This window comes from Bos javanicus, chromosome 18 (genome assembly GCF_032452875.1).
Source record: "Bos javanicus breed banteng chromosome 18, ARS-OSU_banteng_1.0, whole genome shotgun sequence".
Classification (NCBI taxonomy): domain Eukaryota; kingdom Metazoa; phylum Chordata; class Mammalia; order Artiodactyla; family Bovidae; genus Bos; species Bos javanicus.
In genome coordinates this window covers 32,842,674-32,854,857 of record NC_083885.1, presented here as the reverse complement: position 1 = coordinate 32,854,857, position 12,184 = coordinate 32,842,674, and the positions used below count along the sequence as shown (strand labels likewise).

At 41.0% G+C, this 12,184-nt stretch overlaps 1 protein-coding gene across 2 annotated transcripts in view; it reads left to right on the top strand.

Annotated features, from left to right (window-relative positions):
- CDH11 (cadherin 11) overlaps nt 1-10,086 on the top strand; it is a 154,308-nt gene extending 144,222 nt beyond the window's left edge. For both annotated transcript variants that reach the window (XM_061387410.1, XM_061387411.1), the window contains exons 12-13: nt 5,979-6,230; nt 8,760-10,086. In XM_061387410.1, the coding sequence (XP_061243394.1) occupies nt 5,979-6,230; nt 8,760-9,256 (749 nt within the window). In that variant the 3' untranslated portion in view covers nt 9,257-10,086. The remainder of the gene's footprint in view (nt 1-5,978; nt 6,231-8,759) is intronic.
- The last annotated feature ends 2,098 nt before the right edge of the window (nt 10,087-12,184 follow it).

The following is a 12,184-nucleotide window of genomic DNA, read 5'->3' as shown; positions in this document are numbered from 1 at the left end:
TTAAAAACATTATTTGAAATTTCTATTATTTCAGTCCCTCCCTCAGATTCAAGGTGTCACAAATACTGCCATCAAAAATTAAAATTATTTTTTCAAAAATCACAAATGTAAATGGGTACCAAAAACTCTAAATAACTAGACTTTTCAATGATGTCTTTTGTACAATAATTCTGTAGCATGTGTCTTTCTGAAATTTTAAAAGTTTGAAGCTTCACTAAATACTTTTGGGACACACTTTATATATATATATATATTTTTTTTTTTCATTATCCTGATAGAGCTATTGCCACATATATAAGGAAAGTAGAAAAGACCCTGCTGCTGCTGCTAAGTCACTTCAGTCGTGTCTGACTCTGTGCAACCCCATAGACGACAGCCCACCAGGCTCCCCCGTCCCTGGGATTCTCCAGGCAAGAACACTGGAGTGGGTTGCCATTTCCTTCTCCAATGCATGAAGGTGAAAAGTGAAAGTGAAGTCGCTCAGTTGTGTCTGACTCTTCGCGACCCCATGGACTGCAGCCTACCAGGCTCCTCCATCCATGGGATTTTCCAGGCAAGAGTAGAGGAACATAATCACATCATGATTATTCTGCTAGGGACTGCATAACTGTCTTCAAGTGTGTGGAAGCTTTTAATGGGGTGGATGGATTTAGTTTGTTGCTAAGGTTGGAGCAGAAAGGGTAAATTAGGTAGATTTAGGTCAGAAGTGAATTAAATAAGAGCAAGGCTTGGCCTAGATCTTTTGCAGTCTCAAGAGATGGGCTCTAGTAGGATGCAGACAGTGTCTGTCTGCACAGGCTAAGTATTAATATCTCTGATCAAGTTGATCAGTAGGGGGATCTTTAGCTTTGGAGCAGAGAGGGACAGAGGAAAAGAAGTGGTAAGGAAGAGTGTCTTAAGATGCTCTTTAGGGCACTATTCTCTCACTTTAGGCCAATCCTCTCTTCTGACATCATGATGAGAGCAGAAAGTACTAAATCCTTTGCTGCAGTGATTCCTCTTTTCAGGTTGCTATGCCCATATATGGCTTCCCTGGTGGCTCAGATGGTAAAGAGTCTCCCTGCAGTGCGGGAGACCCAGGTTCGATCCCTGGGTCAGGAAGATCCCCTGGAGAAGGAAATGGCAACCCACTCAGTATTCTTGCCTGGAAAATCCCATGGACAGAGGAGTCTGAAAGGCTATAGTCCATGGGGTCACAGAGTCAGACACGACTGAGTTTGCCATTTTGCCCTGGTTGTTTTTCTTTTGGCTAATACAAGACTGGCACCCAGTGCAGTTGACGTATCAAAGGCTGCTTCCCTATCATAATTTTCCCTTTTAATATCCTTTGTATATATCCCTCCCTTGGGTGATATCATCATCATGGCCCTTACGTTTGCATCTCCAAACCGGTACCATGGAGACCATCATTATGAAGAACTTTTACCTTTTGTTAATGTAATCACAAAGTATGCAGATAAAAGTAGCATCCAGTTAGGAGTCTAGGTTGTAGACATAAAAATTTGAAACCTGAATTTATTTACCATTAATAGAAATACTACAGTTTGTACAAGACATATACTAGTAATTAATGACCTCATTTGCAAGTTTTTGCCTAAGGTGGGGGCGGGGTGGAAAGGAAAGGCTTCCATGTTTGTGGACAGGGAGAAGAATATAAGGTGTCAGGATGAAACACCAAGGTGACTGAAAAACATTTTCTTACCATGGGAAATACCTTACCCAGAACTGAAGAGCATGAACTATCTTCCCACCTCTGAAGGAAGCGCCCTTCTCTGTAGGCAATTGCATTCAAGGCTGCAATGACATTTCTAAGAATTCACTTTCTTCTCTTTACCAATATGTTTCTCTTCCTCATTAGTCTACTGCACAAAGAGGAGAACTTCCAAAAAAGAATTGATATTTACTGGTCATCTGCAACAGCCTGGCACTGTGCTAAGTGCCTTTATGAATGGAATCAAATTTAACCCTAAAAACTATTAATTTCCTGGATGAGAATATAGCAACTTAAGACATTTACCTAATATGTCCAAATGTCAGGCAATTAATAGGTAGAAGAGTCATGATTCAAACCCAGATCTGTTGGAGCCCAAATACTGAGATTTGCTCTTTGGAAGCTTTATAAAAGAGAATACTTTGGCCACCTGATGTGAAGAGCTGACTCATTAGAAAAGACTGAAGGCAAAAGAAGAGGGTGGCGGAGGAGGGGAGGTTTAGATAGCATCACTGACTCAATGGACGTGAATACGAGCAAACTCCAGGAGACAGCAGGATAGAGGAGCCTGCAGTCCATGGGGTGGCAAAGAGTTGGACACGGCTTAGTGACTTAACAACAACAGTAATAAAGGAGAAGGATTTGAGAAATCTCTTGATGAAAACTTAAAAATTGACAGAACATTTGTCATTTTCTGCCTCATCTTATTAACCATGGAATCAATTTGACACTTCCCTGAAAATATGTCTTACAGAAGCTCTTATTTTTTTTCTTGTGTGACCCGTACATCTCAGAAATTGAGGGGACCCTCTCAAAGATGGATATAGAGTAGCTGGCTAATTAAAATAATGAGAGAATTTGTAGCCAAACCTAGGATACAAAAATGATTTCCTACAGAGGTTTTATTATTATTGTCAGTTTCATTTTCCATTTATTTTGCTAGAGTTGTTTTTCATGGACTCCCTGCCTATAGTGGTTCTTTTTGTTAACAAAGGATCAGTGACCAGAGTGGACAACAAGAAAGACCATCACAGACATGGTGCTGTCTCCTCCAATATGGCCCTCCCTGCAGCACCATCCCCCCATTGGTGCTGATGTCTAGATCTAAAGGGGGGATATTGTATGCATTCAAGCAACAGCAACCACCTAAGTGCCAAGCTAGTCTGGTTAGACATGCTTCTCGTCTAACTATGCCATATCCTACTCCACACCAGTTCACGAGCTCTGGAGGACCTGGATTCTGGTGCCGGGTTTTCCTATAGAAGGATTCCTGAGCTTCCTGGAAGCACAGCCCAGAGCACAACCAGAGGTTTTTATTATTTGGTCCTAATCGCAACCCCAGGTCTTCCCTGTAGCTCACAGGGTTAAGAGTTCTCCTGCAATGCAGGAGACCACGGTTCAATTCCTGGGTCAGAAAGATCCTCTGGAGAAGGGAATGGCAATCCACTCCAGTATTCTTGCCTGGAAAATCCCATGGACAGAGGAGACTGGCGGGGTCCGTGGGGTTGCAAAGAGTTGGACATGACTGAGCAACTATTACTACTAATTGGAACCCCATGAGGCATGCTTGCTGTCAACTTGTGTCCTCACTTTAAAGGTGAACAAGTAAGGCTCTGGCAGGACAAATGACTCCTTCTAAAGCATGTGTTTGGACCATGCCGAGGAACAGACATTCAGTCCATTTATTTTCCACCTCTCAAACTAACTTAAAATCCATATGTGAAACATTTTTTAAAAGTTCTTGAGATTCTACTGATGAATCACTCAGAGACAATAAACGATTCAGTCAGCTGGGTCCTTTGATGAGCTTTCATTTCATAGTCTCAGTGTGTCTGAGAGGACTCAGCTGTTCGGAATATGAAACATCTTGAATTCACAGGCTGGTGTCCTGCTCAGATACATGTTTTCCACTAGTGTTTGATTTTCAATTACCTCCATGTGTAAGCCAGCCTGCTGTCATCTGGAGGTACAGCTTTGCATGGATTGCACACTGAAGAGTAGATTTTTAAGCCATGGCCTCCACAGGTTTAAAGAAAAATAAAAACACTCAGGTCACGTTCCCACCAAACTTCTCCATGGGTAACAGGATGGGACTCAATAGATGACATCTCTTGGGGGTGTCATTCATATCAGAGAGGTATATTTGACCAAGCAATTTAATTAATTTCTTCATAAATTTTTTCATATTTATTTTTATTCATGATGGCATGGCATTTGTGATATTTCAGATCATTAAAATACAGTAAATGTTTTAACATTTAATTTGTGAAAGTCTTACTTGAATTCAAATAAAATTATGAGAAGGAAAAAGTAACATTTGAAGTAATTTATGTATATATGTCAGTTTTTTTGTGTTTGTTAAGCATAGAACAATGGTATAGCCTACAATAGGAAAGAACAGTTAGCAAATGGAATGTTAAGTTTACATTCTATTTGACCAGCTTTTAAAAAAAATCATGATTTTTCGTAGTACATATAATTTTTCTCCAGTGATAAGAGCAATATATGCTAATCACACAAACTTCAGAAAATATAGAGAAGAGGGCTGGCAGTTCTGCCCTGTTTTGATTGAGAGATTGGCAGCAAAGGGCAGAAGATCTGTCATTAATAAGATTTGCCAAAAACCAGCCAGCGCATACACCTTAGCTTCTGCAATACTCAAAATATCTATTCAGTCCTAAATGAGACTGAACCTGGTATAGATTTTTTTTTTTTTTTTACCTCACACAGACTATGTTACAATTTCTTTAACCTAAACATATGAATTCAGCTTTTAGGTTCTAGGATAATTTTTCCTACCACAAGAGCTAATTCATGGTACTATCAATTCATTCAAAGCAATGGGCCATCATCTTGGTCATAACCTTGCTATAAATTACTGATTCCAACCTCACAAAATGAGGCATGCCATATTGAGCGTGTGTGTGTGTGTGTGTCTGTGTAATTTGATGGAGCATATTCAAAACTTCCACTGTTTTATAATAGCAATGTTTTCCAAGTGCAGAGCATATGGTCTAGAAAAAATCTTTTTGGCGGGTAGAGATATGCAGAAAACATGATGAGGAAGCATTTGGGAATAGGTTACAAAAGATTGAGAAATACATGAAAACCAACATCTGGAACTTGGGTGAAACCTTTCCCAAAACATGGTTACGACATTTGTTCAACAAATATTTGTTGAATGTCTGCTGTGTGTCCAGCACTGGAGGGACTGAGATGCAGCAGATAACAGCCCCTGTTTTCCAGAAGTCCACAGTCTAGGGGAGAACCAAGTATTTTATGCCAACAAATAATGACAGAAGAGTGGGAGACTGATTTTTATAGGAATGTACAGCGTGCTGGGTCCCAATGGAGATGGGGGAGAGGTCTAGAAAGGAGACTTTGGATTCAGTTTTGAGGCTTGAGAAACTCACTTGTCATGATTAAAGGAACTTTGGGTGGATCGGAGGGCATTTTAAAGCAAAGGGTCAAAGTCAAGGAGTACAAAGAATATGGTGTGCTGGGGAACGATCATTAAGTTCTGCACAGCAGGCTGAACTGGGTGTGCGGGAAACAGCAGGCGTGAGGCTGGAAGGCAAGGTAAATCTAGATCAGGGAACTATCTGGTGATCCACTGTGTAGATGTGGGCTGTGTTGTGTAAGCAACAGAGAAAACATCATTGTTTTAAGCAGGAATGATATTTTCAACTGGGTGGCTGATGTTGCTTGAATTTCAGAGGAACTGTAAACCTGCTGCTAGGTTTATAAAATATTTTCATTTTAAAGATAACATTTCCCTTTAGGACTTATGAGTGGGTTTGTAGTTTGGGCAAGATTTGAGAGTGGATTAGAAATCTCTCAAAAAACTAACAAAAACTGGCCAAAGGCTTGTCATGAAGTTGGGAAAGTGCACACTCGCCTATCTATTTAATTGTATCCTTCACTAAGGATACAATGAAGCCCGTACGTCCTTGTATTTGAGGAAAAGGACACACACTCAAACAGAAAATGGTGCCCAGCCACTGAAAGCATTCATATTGACAAAATAAAAAAGAGCCAACTTCTGAATTTTGTTTCCAGATGGGACAAAACTCAGGGATCTTTGTCATGCCAAGTGGCAGTGGCTTCTATAGATGTCTAGACTAAAGAACAAGTGGGGCGGTTCTGGTTGTTAGCCTTGGTGGTGAGAAGAGCACGCTCAGATCAGCCAAGCTGAACGGAGCAGGGCGAAGGCTGTGACTCCCTGGCCTTGCTCTCCAAGTGAGCCTTGTCTCCCCTCTTCCCACAGATAATACCGCGGGGGTGTATGCCCGGCGCGGAGGGTTCAGTCGGCAGAAGCAGGACTTGTACCTCCTGCCCATCGTGATCAGTGACGGCGGGATCCCTCCCATGAGCAGCACCAACACCCTCACCATCAAAGTCTGTGGGTGTGATGTGAACGGGGCGCTGCTGTCCTGCAACGCAGAAGCCTACATCCTGAACGCCGGCCTGAGCACTGGGGCGCTGATCGCCATCCTTGCCTGCATCGTCATTCTCCTGGGTAAGGGATCTCCCCGGGCACCCGTGGGAAGGGCCTTTCAACCAGATGCCCATCCTTGACACACGTATATTTCCCAAGTTATATGTGCTATATACTGTGGGTGCAAGTTGGGACAAAAAGAGAAGTGGTGTCTGCCTGCTCATCTATTTCAGGGTATGGCAGGGGGAGCAGGTGACTAAACAAGCATTAGAGCAGAGTTGGGGGAACTTTGTATTGAGCAAACTGCTGGCATCACCAGACTGCTAGCAGAATACATCTGGGGGCATCAACAGAGGCCCAGGTAGAACATCAGAATACTTTTCAGGAGAGCAATTTAGGCAGAGATAGAGTATATGAACAACCATTTGCCTTACAAGAAGAATGAGAAGAGTTAGAAGTAGAAAGAGTAATTGTGACGTCAAAGACGGTCTATGGAGGACTCAAGGAACTGGATGAACATTGGCCCGGCTGAAGCTGGATCTTGGCTCCCCGCCACCCCCCACCCCAGTTGTCATATGTAATATCTGGGTATATGCCTCAGCTCAGAGGGACCTGGGAGAAGCTTTCCCTGCACTTGCCCACTGAGTTGTGCCCCTCTTCCGCACGTCATCCCATCTATAGTTTACTCTGTAATAGCAGGAAAGCCTCAGGAAGATTGCATCAGTAGTCGCAAAGTCTCAGAACTCATGCATGACAAAAAAGTCAGGATTCAAACCTAAGTATATCAGACATCAATTTATACTTGTTCCATCATGGTTAGTTGTCTACTGAATGAATTAATGGATCCTCGATGCATAGGGAAGAGCCAACGAGTCGAATTCAGCAAATAGTTAATGAGTATTTTCAGGATACCAGGCCCTGTGTTCAGCCTAGAGGGATAAAGAGCAGAATTATACAAGATCTCAGTGATCAAAAAGTTTATCGTCTATTGAGGAAAATAGGCATGAGCAGATAAATACAGAGGCACATGGTGAGCACCATGTTGGGGATATGAACATAACAGGCAGTGGGGGCACAAGAGTAGAAAGTGCCTGACATTGAGTGGGAAGGTAGAGACATCTTCCTGGAGGATGTAACACACCTATCAGATGCTGAGTGTTCTATCTGAGGAAAGGGGCTGGGATGGATGGATAGTCCAAGCAGAGGGGACAGAAAACAGAAATGTTCTGAAAAGTTCATCATCGAGTGGGAGAGGCAGATGTGTGAACAGGGTAACACGTGTCATGGTGATGGCCAGGTGGATACATAGAATGGATACCAGCAGTCCTGTCTGGTATCAGAATGGGATATGAGGAAGGATTTTTGTGATGAAAGATTAAAAGTTATCCAAGCAAAGAAAATGAAAAGGAGTGATCCTGGTGAAGGTGTTGTTAGGAACTAGGCACAGGGGAAAAACACTGCCTAGTGAGCACTGGAAGTCATTCAGAGTCTAGGCAAGTGCACACCCTCATTCTACATCTCACAGTGATGGTGGATCCAAAGAGGCTGTAAGGTCACTTGCCAAGTTCAGTCACAAACATTTTCTGCAGTCTTGCTGAGTATGTAGTTGCTGTTGTTTGGTTGCTAAGTGGTGACTAACTCTTTTATGACCCCATAGACACCATGTGACCCCATGCCAGGCTCCTCTCTCTATGGAGTTTTCCAGGCAAGAATACTGGAGTGGGTTGCCATTTCTTTTTCTGAGGCATCCTCCCGACCCATGTCTCCTGTACTGGCAGGTGGATTCTGTACCACTGAGCCACCAGGGAAGCCCATGTGTTCCAATGAAAGACTGTAGAAGCCTCTTATGGGGAAGTGGGGGGGATTGCCAGAGGAATGAAGCAGTGGCTGAGCTTTCTTTGTAAGCAACTCTGCTCACTTACCTAAATGGCCTGAGTTTGGTGGAATCCCCTCTCTCAGAGAAGAGACAATAACTGGTTTCATCTGGAGTTTCAGCTGACACTGTTTTCTGTTCAAACAAATAGAGAAAATTTGTCATTTGTCTGTTGGGGGTCTTTATAAGCTACCTCTCTTCTATATGGTGGTCTGAAGAGAATCTAGCCATGCTTATGATACAGTTTCTTATAAAGGTGTAGTGGGTTCAGTGCTGGCCTCACCTCAGAGCTCTTGCAACCTCTTTTAGAACAGGACCTCAAGTCTCTCGTGTCCTCATTTGTAAACTTTGGAGAGGCAGCTGCCTTCCTTTGCAAAAAGAGACAGGCATAACCCACATTTAAGAGGCTGCAGACGGACAGACATATTTAGAATCTTCCTAATTCTTTGGGAAATGACTTCCAAATAGTATCAGATTGATTTGTAAAAAGCTCACCATAGTTCCAACTTGCCACTTTGTTTGGATAATAATATTTTCCTGGCAGTGTTTTTGCAGAGGAAGAGACAGGTAGCTTTTGCAAATCTTTGAGGATTCTAGGTAAAGCACTCATTTCATAGACTGGTCCCTGTTCTGAAGCCTGTGTACGCCATGCTTTAAGGTAAGCAGAGTTCCCCTGGGAAGAGAACCCCAGAAGACTGGACTTAACCTTTGCTTCCTTTCTTTGTCTTTCCCTGTAGTTATTGTAGTGTTGTTCGTGACCCTGAGAAGGCAAAAGAAAGAACCACTCATCGTCTTCGAGGAAGAAGATGTCCGTGAGAACATCATCACCTATGATGACGAGGGCGGTGGGGAAGAAGACACAGAAGCCTTTGATATCGCCACCCTCCAGAACCCTGATGGTATCAATGGATTTATCCCTCGCAAAGACATCAAGCCTGAGTATCAGTACATGCCTAGACCTGGGCTGCGGCCAGCGCCCAACAGCGTGGATGTGGATGACTTCATCAACACGAGAATACAGGAGGCGGATAATGACCCGACTGCCCCTCCGTATGACTCCATCCAGATCTATGGTTACGAAGGCAGGGGCTCCGTGGCTGGGTCCCTGAGCTCCTTAGAGTCGGCTACCACAGATTCAGACTTGGACTATGACTACCTACAGAACTGGGGCCCTCGGTTTAAGAAACTAGCGGACTTGTACGGTTCCAAAGACACTTTTGATGACGACTCTTAACAATAACGATACAAATTTGGCCTTAAGAACTGTGTCTGGCGTTCTGAGGAATCTAGAAGATATGTAAACAGGTATTTTTTTAAATCAAGGAAAGGCTCATTTAAAACAAGCAAAGTTTTACAGAGAGGATACATTTAATAAAACTGCAAGGACATCAAAGTGGTAAATACTGTGAAGTACCTTTTCTCACAAAAAGGCAAATATTGAAGTTGTTTATCAACTTGGCTAGAGAAAAACCACTTGGCATACAAAATATTTAAGAGAAGGGGAAGTCTTAATGGTGAACTCACAATGAAGGGAAATTGTTTATGTGTCATGAACAATGAACTCTTTTTTTTTCTTCTTTTTGTTTTTAATCTGTCAAAGATGCTTCCACAAAATTAGAAAGGACAACAGTTCTGAGCTGTAATTTCGCCTTAAACTATGGACACTCTATATGTAGTGCATTTTTAAACTTGAAATATATAATATTCAGCCAGCTTAAACCCATACAATGTATGTACAATACAATGTACAATTATGTCTCTTGAGCATCAATCTTGTTACTGCTGATTCTTGTAAATCTTTTTGCTTCTACTTTCATCTTAAACTAATATGTGCCAGATATAACTGTCTTGTTTCAGTGAGAGGCGCCCTATTTCTATGTCATTTTTAATGTATCTATTTGTACAATTTTAAAGTTCTTATTTTAGTATACATACGAATATCAGTATTCTGACATGTAAGAAATGTTACGGCATCACACTTATATTTTATGAACATTGTACTGTTGCTTTAATATGAGCTTCAATATAAGAAGCAACCTTTGAAATAAAAAGATTCTTTTTTAATTCTGGGTTTGATTCTTAACATTGAAAACAATTAAGTATTTCTAATTACCCATTTATAATTCTAATTTAAGATATTTGTGATCTTTTCATAACCCTATTTATGATCTGTTATAGTCTGCTGATTTTATTGTTTATTTAAAATTGGATATGTTTTACAAATTTTTTTTCAGACAAGATTCTGTAACATTGTGTAATGCCTTTTTGTACATTCTTGGTGTTAGCTTCTTAGGTTTTCTTCATACACATCTTCTATCAAAGAAGGATGCTAAAGATCTGGGTCAGTCTATGATTTTGCAATACTTGTTATATAATACGGACTTATCTTGTATATCAGTAATTTGATGCTTATGAGAAATGAATCCATGTGGGAATGAATCTATTAGAACTCTAAAGTTCAAGATGTGGATGTTATTGCCCCATACCGAGCATTTGGGGGTTGGCGGGGGTGAAGAGTAAAAAATACACATCTGCCACGTGTAGTTATCAGATCAGACCTCCAGTGTTATTCTATTTTTCCTTACTTTGATCTTGCCAGGCTATCATAATGACTCTGACAGTTGAAACTGTTTCTTTTTCCTTTTATAATTGTAACTCCTTTTAAAATGTGGCATTTCAAAGTTTGATCAAAGAAAGAGCAATTCATTTCTGAACCTTTGTTTTAAAATATGCTTTGGGCCATAAGCTCTGAATGAGGACAGGGACCACGGTGGGATTCTGATGCAGGGATGCCTGCAGTCTCCTGCGGTCCCATCTTGCTGTCTAGGGGTTGGGACTTCTGTAAAAGATACTTCACCTGCTCTGTAGGGCCAAAGGTCAAAACATAGCAATACTTGGGGGAAGAACACGCCAGTCACGCTGTGCTGGAAGTGCTTTTTCTCTTTCCCCTAGACACAGGGCACATGCTTTTTCTTGGACTGCAGATAATTTTTAGATTATCTTCTCTTTTTTTAAACTTTATTGTGGGAGTTTGTTTCAAGCAATTTCTTGATATCCTGCTACAGACTATTTTTATGACTCAGTCAAAATGCATACAAAGAGAAATGTTTTGATGAAGTGCTCACTTCCACATTCCTTTGCATTTGAATCAAACTGTCTGAACACTTCAATGGAATAAATTCTGTGGACGATGTCACTTTGGAATCTTTCATTTCAGTGAAGGATTGCACACTCTCAATACTTCCAAAATGACAAGTTTTGTTCATTTTTTTATATAGTTTTTGTAATCCAAAGAATATTTTGCTAGGTTTGCACAGATCTCCAATTGAATTTGAAGTGAAGAAATAATTCAAAAGGAAAATGAATAGCACTTAAACAAGTATACAGCTGTAAGTAACCCCGTCACCGTGGATGATCCTTTTTTCTAGGAATGTATTTGGATTAGATTTGACTACATTTTCACATTTTTGTGTTTAAATTTTTTTAAAAGGCTGTTTACTTTTTCAATAGTTAAAATACTTGTTTTTCATTTTTTTTCCTTTTTATCTTCTTTTTCGCTTTAAGCCTCTATTGTTTGTAGAACCCTCTTAGAAGCTCTCAAATAAAGTGTCTTTCCTGACTAGTGGAGTCCTTTTTCATTTGGAACATATTCCCTTAAAAGCAAGCTTTAGTTTAAGTGGTCCTCCCTTATTTCGATATAAAGGAATCTCTGCATTATGACATGGATTCAGCTCAAGAAAGGGCCCTGCTTCATTCTTCTTGTCCTTCAGTGGTAGGTACTATTCCATCCGTCATTCATTCACTCATCAAAACGTATTTTGTAGACCCTGTAGTAGTTTCTCAAGGATACAGAATGAAGAAGCTTCCTTGATATCTTCTAGTCTTTGCAAACTTGTTCCAAAATACCTATCCTGTTAATCACCTGTTTACCTCTGTGCCCACCTGCCTCTCCAGACAATGCATCTGGCTATTTCCTATCCTTAAGGGTCGAGGGAAGGAAACAAATCAAAGGCCTAACAGAAAACAGTGAGATGCTGACTGAGTGGAGGAACTTTCTGGATAGACCTTGTGTTTGCTAAGTTGCATTTTATGAGCCAGTGTTTCTGGCATGATGGGGAAAGTAAGAGAGCAGATGATCTACATTTCTTGGAGACCTTATTAA